Source organism: Lasioglossum baleicum, chromosome 8, assembly GCF_051020765.1.
Source record: "Lasioglossum baleicum chromosome 8, iyLasBale1, whole genome shotgun sequence".
Classification (NCBI taxonomy): Eukaryota; Metazoa; Arthropoda; class Insecta; order Hymenoptera; family Halictidae; genus Lasioglossum; species Lasioglossum baleicum.
The window spans coordinates 6,665,038-6,684,469 of record NC_134936.1 but is presented as its reverse complement, the minus strand read 5'-3'; the positions used below and the strand labels follow the sequence as shown (position 1 = coordinate 6,684,469).

The following is a 19,432-nucleotide window of genomic DNA, read 5'->3' as shown; positions in this document are numbered from 1 at the left end:
GTCCGTTTTAACACGAGACTCCCAATGTTTGGCGCCCAGTCTTGTCTGTTCTTGTCATAATATTTCCGTTGATTTTGGAAACTGCGGGCGGTATGACATTGGACCAATTCTCGTGCCTCCTGTACTCGACGTAGACGTTCTTTCAACCCGGTTGCCATTCGTTGACTGTTTTCGTACCGCAGGCTTCCTGGTGGCACAAATTCTCTTCCGGTGTTGAGGTACGCTGGAGAGTATCCCATAGCGCTATGTTGCGCCGTGTTGTATGCGAATGCCACTTCGGAGCAGTATTCGTCCCACGTTCGTTGGGATCGTCCGATGTATTGGCTCAGCATCGTCTTCACCACTTTATTCACGCGCTCGACCGGATTGCACTGATGCGTGTATGGAGGAGTGCGCCGATGTTTCACGCCCCATTATCCCACGTCCCGTTATCGGTGACGAACACGTCGGGACACCCGTGTCGCAGTATGACCAGTTCGCGGATTGCCCGTGTTATGGCCGGGCCGGTAGCTTTTCTTAGTGCCCGTAGTTCGATCCACTTAGTGAACCGATCCTGTATGACGAGCACCGTGGTGTTTCCTGCGCTGGACCGTGGTAGAGAGCGGTCCGACTAGGTCGGCGGCTACCATCTCCCATGGTCGGTCAACTGGTGTTGCGTGCATTAGGCCGGCTGGTGCTTGCTGCGATGCCTTGTATTTCTGGCAGCTCTCGCAGGTTCGTACGTGGCGAGCGCCCTCGCGTAGCATTCCGGGCCAGTAATACAGGCGACAGAGGCGAGTTAGCGTTTTCGCGATGCCCAAGTGCCCTGCTGTCGGATCATCGTGACACTCGCGGAGCACTCGTTGTCGATCGTGCGTGGCTACGCACAATTTCCACTCGTCTGTCGCCGGATGTTCGTCGAAGTCGAGCGTGTGCAAAATGTGGCGATACAGGCGCCCTTGCCTGATGCAGTATTCCGGGTGATCTAGCAGTCGTTCTCGAACTGCTTTCAGTTGGCGGTGGTACCATGGACACTTTTTCTTTTCTTTCCTACCGCATACTTGTACTGGTTGTCTGGATAGTGCATCGGCCACGGTGTTCTCCGACCCTCGTCGGTATCGTATCTCGAAGTCCCACTGGCTTAATTCCATTGCCCAGCCTGCGAGTCTCCCGGACGGGTTGTCTATTTTTTCCAGCCATTTTAATGACTGATGGTCGGTCAGTACCACGAAGTGGTATCCATCCAGGTAATGGCGCATTTTCCAAATGCCCCACCGCACCGCGAGGCACTCGAGTTCCGTTGTTGAATAATTACGCTCCGCCTGGTTCAGTTTTCGGCTTGTGTATGCGATCACTCGGTCTCCGCCCTCGCCTTCTTGCGTGAGCACGGCGCCCAGTCCTTCTTGGCTGGCGTCCGTTTGTAGGGTGAATGGTCGTTCCCAGTTCGGGACCGCCAGGACTGGGGCCTCCGTTAGCTGGCGTATCAATTGGTCAAATGCCTCTTGTTGTGGTGTTTCCCATTTCCATTTCGTCTTCTTCTTTAGCAGTTCGGTTAATGGCGCTGCGACTCTGGAGACGTCTGGTAGAAAACGGCGGTACCAGGACAGAAGGCCCAAGAATCGTCGTAGTTCTTTGACTCCGGTGGGCGGTGACAACTGTGTTACTACAGCCACCTTTTCTGGGTCGGTGTGCAGCCCTTCCTGATCTACGACGTGCCCTAGGTATTTTAACCTTTCGCGCGCTAAGTGGCATTTCTCCCAGTTCGGCCGCAGGTTCGCTGCTCGGAGCCGCTGGAAGACTTGACGTAGAATTCTGACATGCTCCTGGAAAGTCTTGCTGGCAATGACTATGTCGTCCAAGTACGAAAAGGCGTCTGGTGCCATATCTGGCGAGATTACTTGATCGAGTAACCGCTGGAACGTAGAAGGGGCTGAGTGGAGGCCAAACGGCATCACTTTAAATTCCAGTAGTGGCTTCCCTGGTACGGCGAATGCTGTCAGCGGCCTGCTGGCAGGTGTCAGTGGTACTTGCCAGTACCCGTTTTTGAGGTCGATTGTCGACAAGTATCGTGCTCCCCGCAGTTTGTTCAGCGTTGCGTTGATGTGTGGCAACGGGTAGGCGTCCTTCTTCGTTACTTTATTCAGTCTTCGGAAGTCGACGCAGAAGCGATGTTTCCCGTCTTTTTTTCGTGCGAGCACACAATAGGTGAGCTCCATGGACTCCGTGACGGTTGAACCACTCCATCGTTCAACATTTTCTCGACTTCTGCGTCGGTTATGGCCTGCATGGCTGGATTGCGTGGGCGATACCTCTCATTTGATCGGGGTTGGGTCTTCTAGTCGGATCTCGTGTTCCGTCAGTGATGTCGCCCCATGTATCTTCTCGAATTTCTTCTGCTCCTCCCGGATTAGCTCTTGTAGCTGTCCGTTCTCGTCTGCCGTCAAATACGTCAGCCCTTTCTGGATGGTGGCGGTACAGGCATTCGTTCGGTTCGGTCTTTTGATCGGGTAGATCTCCTGGTTGCCGATACGTATTATCAGGCCTAGTTTCGACAGGGCGTCCATACCCAGTAGCACTTCGTGCTCCATTGACCCCATCACGAAGTATTGGTGTTCCAGTTCTGGTAGCTAAAAGTTCTGTACGCTCCATTTCAGTTCTGTCTCCGTTCCGTCTGCCATGGCAGCTAGTGTATTTTCCTTGGCTACCTGCCATCCGGCGGCGACACATTTCTTGGCCATGGTGTTATTGACGTAGGAGCAGACGGAGCCTGAATTGAGAAGCCCTTCGGCGTGATGGTCGCTGACGGTGAAGTTTGTGAAGATCCTGTTCTCGGGAGGGTCGATGACCGGGTCGTAAGTTACATCGGCCCGGCCAGTGACCCGTTTCCCTGGGTTCCGCGGTGGCACTGACAATCACGCGTTAGGACCCCGTCGCTGCCGCAGAAAGAGCAGAATTTTAATTGCCGGTTCGTACACTCAAAACGGTCGTGGCCCGGTTGCTTACACTTCCAGCAGTGTGTTGGGCGGGAGTACGGTGTTGTGACGGCCGTGGCTGTTCTGTGGAGCGCCTCTTGCTTGACGGTCGATGATCGTGCCCCTTCCGTTCTCCAGTTGTTGGCCTCTTTCTTCATGGTCATGAGGATCTCTTCGATCTCCCCCACTCTTTGGATGAGTTGGGCGACCCCTTTTACCTCGTCTCGGCGGATTCGGAGCTAGAACTCGCCTCTCATATTGTAGTAAAGGGCGTCTAGTTCCTGGTCTAGCGAGTATCCCCCGCGTCTTCGGATCAGCGTTGTCATGGCCGTGACGTAGGGCAGGATTTTTTCGTTCGGTCCTCGTCGTCGATCGGCGATCTGTCGGTCGAGGTAGCGTCGCTCTCCCGGCGGTAGGTAGTACTCTCGCAGTTGTTCCTGAAGCCCGATCCACCAGGTAACGGACGTTGCCGCACACCTATACCAGAGTTGAGCGTCTCCCCTTAGTAATTCGGGGAAACCCTCCAGTATGTGCCGGTCCGATAAGTGGTACGCCCGCTGGAGTTCGTTGACTCGTTCTAGAAACACACGTGGATCGCGGCCATCGAAATAGCAGTTCCATTTTCTCATCTGGTCGATGACGGTGTTTACGGCTGGGGCCGCCGTAGCCAGTTCGGGTGGGTTTCTCGCCGTTTGATTATTGCGAAGCGGGGTGGAGGTGCTCGAATTGAATAGTCCGGCTGCCAGCTCGTCGTGGAAGTCGAGCAGGTCTTTGGTGACGTCGGCTTCCTCCTTGTAGTCCGGATCATCTTCCGGTTTCTCCGAAAAGATTTCTGAGTTGCGGCGTACATAAGCCACTAGTCTTTGGCGCATCTGGACCACGGTCCCTTCGGTGCCGATTCCATGTGCGTGCAGCTCCTGGATGAGCTGCTCTTTCCTTAGACGGTACACCCATGAGACACCCATGGTGCCTCCTTGATGTGGACGTGCGGACGCGGACTAGTCGGACGTTTGATTCGATCGGGGGCGTTATTCCAGGCCGGTACGCGAACAATCAACAATTAACCGTGCGTAATAAAAAAAATTTTCTGGGAACTCGCGGTAGTCCCTTACCCCGAAACGACGGGTGTTTCGGTTATCGGTGCGTATTATGACTGCGCTAGGTAATAATTATACGTGAATAGATAAATAATTACGAGTACGCAACTACGAACACGAATACATAATTCCGGCGGTTCCTCCCGTTGCTTCCGTTCGCGAGTTTCTGCGCGTTACGAGCGCGTATGGGTTAACCAATAATTGAACAGATAAATAAATAATTACGCGTACATAATTAAGAACGGACTTTAACAAACACTGGCCGGGGTTATCCCCTGTGACTTTTCGCGGGCTTCGCACGCGGTCGCCGGCAAAACCTATTTCTAGAAACCGTACCGTCTGATCGCTTTAAACAGGCCCCTGTTCGGGCGCCATGTACTGTATGACTTACCGGCTAGCAAGAATCTCTTTCTGTTATATCTTTACTATATCGCAAGTAGCGAAATAAAGTTACGTTTTACCCGATTTCGCCTTCATCTTATTAAATTACCTGCACGAACGTTACAAAGCTAATACAGGATTACAATCAAATTTTAGCTCGCAATGAGGAAGAAAAGCAGTTGGTACTGCAAATGGTAAAAGATTACCGCCAGCAATATCCTGACGCAACGAAAACGACAATAACGAAAAACATGTAAATCGAACGTCGAGAGTCCGCAGCACAGGCGAACCACACAGCTACCTCCCTCTCAGGAAAAACCCAGAGGGTTGGCGTCACAAAATACGCTGGCAGCGCGGATGCTTAGAGCCACTTCGCGCGGGTCTGAGGACCCGTTCTTCCAGTGACTGTTGTCAAATTTGGACTCTCTCTCTAGGTTTTGTATTGTTTGTCTGTTCATTTAATAAAATGCATGCTTGGCGAGCGGCTTCACCGTTGATCGGCGTATAATTTGGTGACCCGCTTTGTCCTTCCCATCCTAAAAGCGGATAGTCTTACATTAGAATATAAGAAATAGTTTTGAAGTGAGATTTGCTCCTCCCAGCACGCTAGTACAAGCGTTCGTATATTCCTCGTTCTTTTTCCTGTACGATGCTGCGCGGGTTGGTATGTGCGTGAGAGTATGATTCAAGCGAGTGCGATGAGCGAGCCGCGTGTGCGAGAGTATTTTTCATATTTAGTATTATATACAGTGTGACGTTGCAAGCCTGCGACGTCACTCCTCCGTTTGAGAAACGGTCAATTACCGTATCGGGAGTGGACCGGACTGGTCGGTAGTGATTACGAAAACCACCCGCGATATTGAGCACTCCTTAAGGAAGGGATTCAAATCAAAGATCGCTCCTAATGCCATCTGTGGCACGCGCCGAGAGTGGCTACTTTCGGGAACGTGCCTAGGAGGCGACAACTGCCGACAAGGCGCCCCGCATCGTAGGATCAGCCGACGACGAATTATTGGCCGCCAATAAAAATCATTCCGGATCCGGAGAAGTGGCAAGGGGCACCGCTGTACACGAGCTAATAAACTCGGAGGCGACGATCTGGGACGAAGGAGTCGCAAGTGCAGGTCATCGGCATTTTGGTGGTCCCGCCGTCGTCTCACCCGGCTACACTCGACTCCGGCGAGGGTGGTGCGGAGGAGCGCCTCGGAGGATTAATCCTCCCCGGTCGTCGTAAGACGATCGGCATTTGGTGTTGGAAAGGTCGGGGGCCCGACGACCAGTTCGGATAGTTCGATCCTGCGGCTAGTCGTAGTCGCGTTGCGGGTGCGCCCATAGGAAATTTCGGTAGGACGAAAGGAATGGGGGGAAACATATAATTTAATTCATATTTCATACTTAATGTTTGCATTGCCAACTCTTCTTTCGTAAATAAATGCACAAAGAGATTGTATGTGGTGATTGTTTTTGGTAATATATAATTTAAATAGCAGAAATACAATAATGGTATTATATTTTTCAGGGTCTCTTTTGAAAGTTTTCAAGGCAACAAGTATCAGCCAACTATCCAAGGATAATAGAAAATACTACCAGGCAGTGGTAGAAATGCATAAGAGGATTAAGCAGTGCAAGATTCAAAAACGGACATACATGCAGAGGTTCCAAATAGCAAATAATGTTATGAACCATAATTTTTGGAATACTGTGCCCGAGCACATTAAAAATTTATTTTTATGCTACAAAAGGAACGTGAATATACCGCGATGTAGACGATCATTCACGTTGAATGAAAAAATAATTGCATTATCTATATGGAAGAAGAGCCCGAAGAACTATAGGTTCTTCCAGGACCTTCTATTATTGCCCTCTACGACAACTCTACAAAAATTAATTATGGAGTTAGGTATCAAACCAGGACTATGCCATAGTGTCTTCGATGCAATGGAGAAAAATACAAAATTCTTTACATCTCAAGAAAAAAAGTGCATATTAATTTTTGACGAGATGCAACTGTCTGCAGGGATAAATTACAATGCAACAGCTGATCACGTAGAGGGCATCTATATAGACAGACAGGGCAATTTGCAATTTGCGGACCACGCAACAGTGTGGATGTTAAAAGGCGTCTACGGTGCAAGGCCGTGGAAGCAAACTGTTGCATTTACATATGGAAATAGTAACAACACACATTTTGATATTATAGAAATGTTCCAACAAATTGTAATAGCAGCTCAAAATATCGGTCTTGAGATCATAGCGTGTGTTTGCGACCAAAATGCAAGTAATGTTAAAGCGATAAATGCGTTAATACAAAATTCGTCGAATCAGACAATTTGTATTAAAAATCGGGAAATAATTCCTTTATATGATGTTCCTCATTTAATGAAGTGCATTAGGAATAATTTGTTAACCAAAAATTTGCATTTCTCCCTCGATGGCAAAAATTCGTGCATCGCAAAGTGGGAGAACATTGAAGGGACGTACGAAATTGATCGTACCAATGGACCGAATCGTCTCCTCACAAAAATCACAGACGAACATGTCAAAAAAGAAAAGATTAAAAAAATGAAAGTGGCATACTGTACCCAAGTTTTTAGTGCAACCTTTTCGAAAACTATTTACTTTTATGCCAATTATAGACCCATTCAATGAGACCATAACATTATACTATCGCCAAATCCAATTCACACTGCAGATTTATTAAGATTTTTTAATAACTTGTTCGACAGTTTGAATAATTTTTACACTGAAACCTGTAACAGCACAATATATTCGCGTAATATGAGCATATGGAATGAAGCTATTAAAATCATTTCATCAATGAAATTTATTAAAAACAAGCCAAAAGATAAAAGTTATCCGGTCGTACTAAAAAATTGGGTTTTTACGCTTAAAAATATGATTGCATTCAATTATAAATTAAAGGTCTTACATATTAATTTCGCAGGAAGAAATTTAAATCAAGATCCACTAGAAAACTTTTTTAAATGCTAATCCCACATGCAGTTTATTTGGACATTATTATCAAAGCATTTTTATTAATAACTTCGGTAGAAGGACATCATATAAAGGAAATTGTAAAAACGATCATGCAGACTATTTCATACAAACAAAGCATCTTATTGATATGAGAAGAAGGGAAGATGCCGAAGTAAACGAGTCCTTCGATAATTTAAATATATGTTTAAACAGCGTAAATGACGCTCATGTAACCAATATCTTAGCTGCTGTTACGAAAAAATTAAAAACTGAATGTCAAAGTTGTAGGGAATTGTACAAAGTTGCAGAGATTGAAAAATTATTCGATTGTGGCTTGTTTATAGACATTTGCCATTCCATAATTACTAGGAATACAATATGTGAAAGAAATATAAGCAAGAAAGCTATGGCGTATTTTGAAGAAAATATCATTTTCGAAACGTCACATAAAGAACATAGCGCACAATTGAAATACATATAGTCTTTTTAACCAAATTTTTCATCATATTTTAAATATGCATATAAAACATGTAAACCAGTTATTAACTGGAAAATTACAAAATGTTAAACCGTCACAACACCCTCTATTTGACAAAGCATGTAATTATTATACACGTAAATGTAAACGTAAACGTATACCAAAGTAGTTTACGCATACCAAAGTAGTTTACGCATACCAAAGTTTACAATAAACATTTAATTTCATTTGAAGCTGTATAAATTTACTTTTCCCTCTAATTTCTCTTTTCACTTTAAAGATTAATTGTATGTGTGTACATTAAAGTACATGCCTGGTAGGACCTCAGTTTACTTCAGTGATGCCATATGCGGGGAGTCACGGTGAAATGATGTACCCCTTCTCTGATGACGGGGAATGAGTGGGACGAATGGGAGACACGTTGCACGAGCGCGATGGGGACCGTGGAGTGTGCGCCTGCGTACGGTGCTGGAATGGAATAATGGAAGGGATATGTAGGAGAGTACGGGAGCTCCGCTTGGAGCTTATTATGGCATCACTGGTTTACTTACTGAGTTGGTTAGGATCAGGTCGGGGTGGAGGGCGACAAGGATCGGCGATTCTGCTCGGTAAGCGGCTCGCGGTCGTCACTACAAACCAATATGGCGGCGCCCTTACCTGTCAAAAACACTGCAATAGCTCCTGAACGATTGATCCTACAGAATGGAAACTTCGATTTGCAGCCGCCATGACACAATATTTTTCTTTTTACAAAAAATGGTTGAATTTACTGGTTGAAGTGGTAATTAAAATCGATTACAAGATATGTAAAGACTAAAAAGTAGAAAATAAAAATATATATAAAAAAACTTTTTAAAAACCACGCTTATATTAAATTGCACTAAAAAGGAGAAAATAATTTTTTTACACATTAGCGACAATAAATAAAAGCGTGGAGCGCCTACGAAGATTGCGTCAATATAGTTTAGCGCTCCACGCTTTTATTTATTGTCGCTAATGTGTAAAAAAATTATTTTCTCCTTTTTAGTGCAATTTAATATAAGCCTGGTTTTTAAAAAGTTTTTTTATATATTTGTTTATTTCTAGTAGGATTCTAGTTATTTTCTAGTTACAATCCGAGCCTATACTAGCCACGGACCTAAGGGGGTAGTATAGGCTCGATTTGGAACTAGAAAATACCTAGAATCTTACTAGAAAAATGGCTCGAAACATGGGTTTGCGCGCTGTCGGTTTTCGTCCTTATTTCAGAAAATTTTGGGCTGAGTGAGGGCTTATTCTAAAGTGGAAGGTTAGACGCACTGCGCCCTGGTTACGAGGTTAACGAGATTATGTTTATAACTAATAATATGAGGGCCCAAAGTAGAGAAAAAATCTAGGAAAAAATCCCGCAGATTTCAATGAATTTTTCTGTCTCCAAAAGACTTTTTGACTTATGAGATGACCAGGGCGCAGTGCGTTGAACCTTCCTCTTTAGAATGAGCCCTCACCCAGCCCTAACTTTGCTCAAATAAGGACAAAAACCGACAGCGCGCAGACCCATGTTTCGGACCCAAAATCTAGTAAGATCCTAGTAAATAGCAAATATCTAGCAAATAACTAGAATCTTACCAGATTTTCGATCGAAAAAGTGGGTCTGCGCGCTGTCGGTTTTTGTCCTTATTTGAGCAAAGTTAGGGCTGGGCGAGGGCTCATTCTAAAGAGGAAGGTTCAACGCACTGCGCCCTGGTCATCTCATAAGTCATAAAGTCTTTTGGAGACAGAAAAATGCATTGAAATGTGCTGGTTTTTTTCCTAGATTTTTTCTCTACTTTGGGCCCTCATACTATTAGTTATAAACATAATCTCGTTAACCTCGTAACCAGGGCGCAGTGCGTCTAACCTTCCACTTTAGAATAAGCCCTCACTCAGCCCAAAATTTTCTGAAATAAGGACGAAAACCGACAGCGCGCAAACCCATGTTTCGAGCCATTTTTCTAGTAAGATTCTAGGTATTTTCTAGTTCCAAATCGAGCCTATACTACCCCCCTAAGGACTGAGCGTAACTCTGGGGGGGGGTGTCCCCAAAGACGGAAGGGGAATCAACTTGTTGGCCATCTTGGATGGCAGCATTGTGGTGCGCTCTATAGGCGACTTTAAATACTAGTGTAGCGTCTGTAACACGTATATAGTGTCAGTGTAGTAGACTGTACCAAAGAGGATTTGGTGTGTACTCCTGTACACTGTACACTTGACACTTGATAAATCGTCGTTGATCGTCGTGCTTTGTGTTTTCTGCGCGTTGATACACATTAATTTATAAAAATGCCAGCGTATATTGTGAAAGGATGCACAAATAGATCATCGGTAAAGAATCGTCAACAAGAATTGGAAAAAACAATGAAAATTACTTTACACGCGTAAGTAACAGTAAAATACAGTGATACTTGAAACTTTCATTGCATGTCTCATTAATATAATATTAATATACGTAAAGAAGGAATTTCACGTACAATTTTAGTTTATGGAAAAGCAATGTTTTTGTATAATGTATTTTCAGATTTCCCAAATGTCGTATGAAACGCCAATTGTGGTTAAACAGTCTGGGACTCGAAAATTCAGTTGTACCAAAATGTGCGGCTGTGTGTTCGGTTCATTTTAAACCTGAAGATTTGGATAGAACATCTTTAGCATGTGTAAGATTAAAGGAGAATGCTATACCATATGTATGTAATATTTTATGAGCTCTTTACATTATACCATGCATTTGTGGTATGAAATTTCAGATTTTTCTCAAATATAAATATGTTGATTTTTGGCGTCAAATATTTGTATATGAAATATTTGTCCTCAAGTTTGGAACCAGAAGTGCGTTATCAAAATTTACAAACTTTTCAATGTTCTCATCCATCACTTTTACTCTGACTCTTCCTTTACCTTCAACATTCGTGGAATTCTCATCAGCCAGATGCAGGTTTTCATTCAATGGTTCCATTTCGCAAAACAATTCTCTATTTTTACACAAATGAGCAGTGCAGCCACTGTACAAGCACCATCGCTCTTCCAGTTGTCTCTCTATTTTTGTATTTACAACTGCTGCATAGTACGTTTCTTCCACTAGTTTTGCATTACCTCTATTTTCACCAATAGTTTTATTCTCCTTTGAGGTAATTTTTGAATAGCATTTTGCAGCGATATGCCCTTTCTTATTACATCTGAAACATGTTACGTCATATTTTGATATATTTCTATTTGGCATACCTTTGTAGTCATTTCTGCTTTTGTTTTCTTCAATTTCCTTTCTTCTCTGGAATTTCTGTGGTCCACATTGATCCTTCTTCGCTGTTGCCCACATCGCATTTGAAGACCCACTTGTATGACAACTCTGCTTTCTTGCATCGCTCTCCTCGAGTATTTTAATTTTCAAGGCTTCTGCCCCAGGCAAGTTATCATGGGACTCGATGGCACACCTGAAGTTCTCATAACTTCCTGGCAAACTATACAACAGCATGATCGACAATAAATCAGGATTTATTTCCACGTTCATCTCCTCCAGTTTGTCCACTGCGTCAAAAAACTTGTTGATGTGTTCTCTCACATCATCATTTTCCTGCATCTTTTGTAACTTTAACTGTTTGAGCAATGTGGCCTTCCTCGCAGGCCCTTTTGAAGCATATATTGACTCTAGCTTCAACCAAGTCTCACGTGCTGTCTCACAACCTTTTAATTGTTGCAATTCACTTGGTGCAATACTTAATATTAAATCAGACTTGGCTTTCTTGTCATCAGTTAACCATCTGTTATGAGCTACCAACGAAGCCGCGTTTCCTTCTACAATTTCTGGCTTCACTTTCTCGCCAGATACATATTGCCAATAATCATTTTTCACCAATAATGCCTCAGCCTGCATTCGCCACGTATCATAATTATTCTTATTAAGAGCCTCAACTCTTGCCAAATTTAGATTAATTTTTGGTTATACGACACACGTGGCAAACCTAACCTCACTCTTAGAAATTTTTATTTTTCTATCTTAATTTTCAGCACTGGGCCCATAACCTGTTAGAAACCAATATGGGAGGAAAGGCAGAATAACAGGCTGACACTGCTGAAACTGATACTGAATGAAATACTATGTAATATATACTTTATTGTATTAACGGTTCTTGAACGAACACGTGGCACACAACCGCTCTCTTATACGCAGCACAACTGAGCACAACCAGGGGGAGAAAACCAGAGAAAACTCTTATGTATGGCCTTGGACCGCCTAGTATAGTTGAGGGAACTAGACTAGATGGCACCACGATCACAGCACTGTTTAATTCCCTGTCGCTATTGGGCGGAGAATTTGGCGCTAATATTTGACTACTACTTACTACCGCCAAAATCAACGTTCAATTGTCAATCACGTGCCCCGTGCTGTGATTGTGTCAGATTGTGTGAACCATTGCAAAAGCGACGATTTCACAGGATTTTTTTAATAATATTTTATATTTTATCATCACAAAAGAACATTAATAACCTCGAAAAAAGAAGTTTGCTCAGTGTTAAATCAATTTTACAAATAATTTTGCAAAATTGAACGACACTCGGGAAACTTATTTTCGAGCTTATTTTTGAAATTTTGTGCATAAATTACAAAATTTTTTAAAGTTTTTTTAGGATAGTGGATAGTGAGGTGCAAAGGAGTGCAGCAGTTAGAAGAAAAAGTGAAAAAAGTGCATGAAAAAATAATATTAGTGCAGAAGACACATCTGCAAAGTGAGAAGACGGAATATGCAGATGATAATATAGAAGCAGAAGAATATCCAGCATCTGCTACACCGCTGAGAAATGAAGACACTAATCATGAAGAGCTGATTACGCCAAGTATAGATATGGTTTACGAAGAAACAGCGTGGGATATTGATGGACACAACGAAGCTGGTCCAAGTACATCATCAGGACAGTTACAGCAGTGTTCAACCCCACAGAAGAGCCAAAATGTACTGCTGCGGGGCATGAAAAAGTGCCAATTGACCCCAACTGCAGCCAGATTGTACAGCGTTGTGAAGAAATTACTGAAACGCAACCGTTATGCAAACAGGAAGAGAGAAGATTTAAAGACACGACTGGAACGAGCAAGAGCCTTATCAGAATCTAGTATGGTAAGAATGCTGTATTTTCATTGCGTTATTTAATTGTAACTTATTTATAACTTTATGAAATATGTTTTCAGGGAAGGCGCTACACGACGGATGAGAAGATATTGGCCTTGGCACTTCTGAAGCAGTCAGCAAAATCGTACAAGCTACTGAGGAAGCTGTGTAATTAAGAAACAACACTGAAGAAGATGCTAAGGAAAATTCCAGTCGAGACTGGAGTATCACAAGTTGTGATGGAGCATCTTCACCGTCAAGCGGATACCATGAGTGCTCAAGACAAATTATGTATATTTTATTATGTTTATTATTATTTTATTATGTATTATTATATTACATTAAAATAAAAAATTGTTATATTAAACTATGTTTTGTGACGTGGCAGTTTTGCCAACGTCACCCGATGCCGTTTATCGGAAGACCGGGTCACCCTCTGGCAGCCTAATACGCGAGAGGCGCCGTGGCGGGCGCTCGCCCTGGGTGCGAACGAGACCCATGGGCGAGTTCTAATATTTTTGAGCGTCGCGCCAATTGCGCGACGCGTATCTGCAGGACCGTAGTCGGGCCCCAGGGGGGACCCGAAGCACCTCTCCCGCCGAGGAATGCACAGAGACCGGCGCCGGCGACAATTACAACACCGCGACGAAAGAGGAATCGACGGGGCACAGGAAAATCAACCTGGAGGCGCCGACAAGGACGGACGATGCCAAGCAAGGAATCTCAGCTGTCTTGCCGTCGCCTCATCCGGAGAGAAACCGGATCGCTGCCGGATTGGCTCCTGTCGACCACCTCTGCGGGAAGCAGCCAATACCTACGCAACGCTGCCGGAGAACCACCGAATCGCCGAGCGCCAGGGACCGTCACGCAGGGCTAGGCCCTGTCCGAAAATCTATCCGCGATAGGTCGAACCGCGTGCGGGGGGATTAGAGCGGCAAGGGGGGGACGCTTCTCTTCCGCGTTCCCGAGACACGCAGCGAAGGTTCACTTCTTCGTTGGCTCGGACTAGAGATAGTCGCGAATATCCGAACTAAATTATTGCGTAATTGTATTGTACTTTGCGTTAGTGAAAGTTGAAGCTGCCGGAATAGAGGGACGAGAACGTGCGAACATCCATCGTTGCCCTAGGTAAGCTTCTGCCAGTTCTCTTTACGATAAGGTGATCTTTCTCGCGTTGGCTCGGTAGTGTGTCGTGTCCGCGAACGCGTTGTCGAATCACCGATGTGGCTCCATAGCTGCCGGTATTTGTGAAGGATAAAATTCCATTCGCTAACGGGAGGAACCCGTCGGTCAACGGACGTGCGAAGAGAATATATTTCGCGGGCGTTATTAGTCTCCACAAAGGTCAGACGTAGGGATCCGCGATATCTGGACCTAGGTAGGCGCGGTGACGGTGTTAGCGTGAGACGAGCCACAATTCTTTTAGTGAACTTCGCACGCCGTTGTCGTATTTACGCGAACCTCGAGTCGTCCCACGGTGCGACGCCGCCACGTGCTCTCGTCGTATTTCCGCGACTTGTTCTGCCGACGAGAAGCTAATAATAACGCGTATTCCATCCGAATTCGGGCGTAGAACGCGAAGATCGGGAGCGCCGACATTAACATCATGTACTGCCGGATTCGTAGCGTATAGAAAAGGACCAGGAAAGGTCGAATCGCGCGTACAACGAGTTGTCGTTGCCGAACACCTGTTACGCGTCGGTTAACCTCGAAACGCTGCCGCTCGCTGCCGGCTGCGTCATTATAACATCGGAATAATAAACTGTGTTAACCAAGATCGTACGAGAGTGTTTATTGCGTGAGAAACCTTCCCGCCGCGGGGAATGCCTCGTGTTCGACCCGCGTTGGACCCTGCGACCATTAGTGAACATCTTCGCGTAATTTCGATTGTCGCAGGCTCGTATGTCGGTCTCTCTCGGTGATTATTAGCGACTTTCGCGTGGCACCTTCTGTGCCTGGCGCCCGAACTTCACGTAAGAAACCTTGAGAGACGACGAGCCTGCGTACAATTTTTGTCCCGAGTGGACCACGTTTCGCGCGGCCGAACGTGGCCCGGCGGTAACGCTTGTAAATACTCGGTGTCGCTATCGTTTCGTGAGAAACGAGAAACGACGTGACAGTTTATACAAAATTATTGTATCCTTGTACTTACAATTAGAGTTTAAAGTAAGCGGTATACTAGGTATATCTATAGCTACATATAGCTATAGAATCGTATAGCTATATATATATAGGTTTTAGTTGAGGGTACTAGGATAGATGGCGGTGCTAAGGTCCATACATTATACATGGGAAAATGGGAAAGGTGCCGGATACTGAAGAGTAGATTGATGGATTTCTTCCTCTTATCTTTATCTTTAATTTTTCCTTAAGTACATTCCAGCTCTTATTGTAACATAGTAAAATAGAACTATATAATCTTTTTGCTGATACCACAGTAATACAAGCAAAGTGCTCCAGGATCTGGAATATCTAGCAGCCTGGGCCCCTGAGGCCTCAGGCGTAGAAGAAGCCGCCATGGCGGCCAGGAAGCAAGAGGAATCTTCATCCACTAATAAAAAGAGAAAAACACAGGAGAATACAAACTTAAATTCAATGGAGACGGACATGAGCGATATAAAAAATAAAGAAGATACTTCTATTTCCTTCAAAAGAAGACGGGAATTCGGCGTAAATCTATATCCAGCTTCCCACAAGGGTCCAGCGTACGTCGCGGCCATCTTTGGTAAGTCAGTTGCCAAACCTAGAAACTTACAGAACGCTCTTATATTAGCGAGAGCCCTTAGCAAAAACCATGAAGGCGTAGAAGAAATCAAAAATGAAGGATTCGGGAAATTTAACATTAAATTCAAGTCACATATACAAGCCAACAAATTCGTAAAAGCGGAAAAAAAGGATCTTCAGGGAATTAATACATTCATACCTAAATACCGCATCTGCAGGAAAGGCCTAATAAAAGGATTCTCCACCGACTGTGATCTAGAAGACATTCAGAAATACTCCGACTCACCTGTTCCTATCCTGAATGCCAGGAGACTCAATAGGAAAGTAAGTAACCCACAAACTGGCTCTGGGGAATGGATTCCAAGTGAAACCATTGTTATCACCTTCGAGGGAACGATCCTACCTGATTACATCAAACTGTACAACCTGATTCACACACCAGTGGAGCTGTATATAGAACCTCTAAAAATATGCTATAACTGCTTCAGAACAGGACATACAGCGAAGTTTTGCCGCAGCGAAATGATCTGTAAGTGTTGTGGTACACCAGGACACAACATTTCAGATTGTCAAAGCGATACGCCAACTTGTGCTCATTGCAAGGAGGCACATCAGACCCTGCATCCTAGCTGCTCCGCCCTACAAACAAATAAAGAAATAAATAGACAGATGTCTCTTCTTAATGTTAGCTTCTATGAAGCGAAGCAAATTATCACAAAACTCAACTCAGGGAAGAAATCTAACACCACACTGGACACCAAAGAGAACTTTCCTCCTCTTCGTCCAATAAGCCAACAGAACATCATTCATCTCAAGACAATTGGAGGACAACAGGCACCTGCTTCGTCTTCGCCCACTTCCAAATCAACGGCTCTAACATCTGCTAAAAACAATGTCTCCTATCTAGCATCCACCACCACACAGGTATATAAAAACACAGTAGACAATAACCCAACAGTAAATAACCTCAAAATTAGACAGAACTCCACACCCACTATAGTTCGTGCAACTAATCTAACGAAAACACCAGCTTCAACCCAAAATTTGGTAACCCTCATTCAATCTTCTCCCCTTAAGAAACTTTCTCCCGCAATCAAACATTACAAACCATCCTCATCCATATCCTCAAAACCCTAATCTAAAAATAAAAAGGTAAAGATCAAAGACCACAACACAACACCATGCTTAACTCTCTACGCATCCTCTTTTGGAACTGCAGGAGCATACAAAACAAAAAGATAGAAGTAATTCATATGGCAAAGGAGGCAGATATGGTTATCTGCGTCGAAACTTGGCTAAGACCAGGAACAGAATTCCAACTTGCAGGATTTCACACAATAAGGAAAGACAGACAACATAGACAAGGTGGTGGGATCGCAATTTTCATCGCCAAATATTTGAAATACAGTACTCTCCCTAATCTCGAAATTTCAGACGGGCAAACAGAAACTTGCTGCATTCAAATAACCAACCTATCCGAAAAAACCACAATAGCAGCGTGCTACAGACCTCCATCCAATAAAATAAAGGAAGCAACCTGGGACACATTTCTTCAATCACTCAAAGACATTGGACCTTTCATTATTGTGGGAGATTTCAACGCTAATCACATAGAATGGAACTGTCCAAAAATAGATGTACCAGGGAGGATATTATTACAAATAATTGATAAGAATGAAATAGACATAATCAACCACAACTCATCATCACACTACGAAGCCAGAAACGGAACGTTCAACAACCTCGATCTGGTCTTAACACATGGGAGCATCGGAGAAGAAACCACAGTGACCCAGGAAGACGATCCCTTTGGCTCAGACCATTTCCCACTCCATATTTCAATCAATGTAACAAAAAATGTTTACAAACCTAAGAACAATAGACTTTCACCACAGAGAACCAACTGGGAGGAATATACGAAAAAAATGGACTATCACCTGGATACCATCAATCTGGCTCAGGAAATATCCCCAACAGAAAAATACAATCACTTTGTACAAGGTATGACACAAGCAGTACTCGAGAGTACACCGAAGAGAAGGTCTGTTAACGCACATACCCATAGAAACCCTGTACCATGGTGGGATCAGGACTGCGACAGAGAGGTCAGGATTAGGAAGGCCTACTTCAAGAAATGGCAACACCAGTCAACTACTACCAACTGGATACTGTACAAAAGACAAGTAGCTATTACCAAGAAAACATTAAAAAGGAAAAAAAGAAAAAGCTTTCGGAACTTTGCAGCAAATCTATCCCATAAGACTTCACACACGTATATCTGGAACCACATCAAAATCCTCAAAAACAAGTGGACAACAACCAGGAAAAAAGAAGAAATTAACAGCAAAACACTCAAGGAAAATCTCAAGACAGCCACGGACAAACTCTCCCCGCCATGGGTTCCATCTAATCCTGCCATGCAGTTAGAAACTACTCCTAACACATTTTTGGATTCTCAATTCGACTTCACTGAATTCAATGCAGCAATAGATGGATCAAATCCCAATTCTTCACCCGGACTAGATGGAATAGACTACAAGATGATCAAGAACCTATCAAATAAATCTAGACTCCTCCTTCTAGACATTTATAACGAAATCTTCACCAATCATAGCATACCAGAAGATTGGAACAAAACTCAGGTCCTCTTCATCAAAAAACCTGACAACCAAAACTTCAGACCAATCTCTCTCACGTCATGCATGTGCAAAATCATGGAAAGGCTGATTAACAACAGATTAACCTGGTGGTGTGAGACAGAAGGTCACATTCACCAAACCCAAGCTGGATTTAGGAAGGGTCGCTCTTCCACGGATAATATACTCAATTTAGCAACATACATACGCTCTGGCTTTGCTAAAAATAACTACACTATCGCAGCATTCCTTGACGTCAGTGCAGCCTTTGACAATGTACAATCTAACATCCTCTTAAAAATTCTAGCAAAAATGGGAGTCCCGCTCAACATTCTTCACTTCATAGCCAATTGGTCCTACTGCCGCTTCGCTTGGTCCCCGAGCTTCCAAGGAATGAGAATAATATACAAAGGCCTTCCGCAAGGAGGAGTACTCAGCCCTCTCCTGTACAACTTGTACGTAGCGAACATCCTCCAAGACCTACCAAGGAGTATACAAGCATCCCAGTACGCTGATGATATTGCTATCTACATTAGAAACTATATCCTGGAAAAAGCCAAAACAGAAATAGAAATAGCTTTTTCAAAGGTAAGATCCAATCTTCTCGCACTGGGACTTGATCTTTCCGCAGAAAAGACCAAAATTGTAGTTTTTAATAATCTAAAATTAACTGCCGGTAGTAGGGACTTCCGTTTCCGGTTGTGTGAGAGGCTGCGGTGAGTTACTAGCTGAGCGTGATTTTTGTGTGAAAGAGAGCAGGTAAAGAAGTGTGAGGGGAGAAAGTGGTAGTGAGGGGTTAGTGGGGTGTAGGGATAGGAGTGGGATATAGGGCTAAGGGTGAGGGAGCGAGGGAAGGAGCAGTAGGGAAGGGCTAAGTAAGTGGAGGTTAGGTTCGCGTGGCGGTTGACAGGCGGGCGCGGGTAAAGGAAGGAGGGAGGTGGCGCTAACTAGTGGGAGAAAGTGTGACTGGGAGATAGATAGAGTAAGAAGCGGGAATTTTTGAAAAGGGTCTTATTAATTTTGGGAAGATAGAAGTATAGGGAAAATGAGCGAGAGAGTAGAGGTAGACAAG

General features: G+C 44.2%; 1 protein-coding gene across 1 annotated transcript; it reads left to right on the top strand.

Annotated features, from left to right (window-relative positions):
• The first annotated feature begins 15,517 nt into the window (after positions 1-15,517).
• Positions 15,518-16,861, top strand: LOC143211120 (uncharacterized). The gene has a single exon (XM_076428580.1). It carries the CDS (start codon positions 15,518-15,520, stop codon positions 16,859-16,861), a length of 1,344 nt encoding a protein of 447 aa, XP_076284695.1.
• Positions 16,862-19,432: the final 2,571 nt, after the last annotated feature.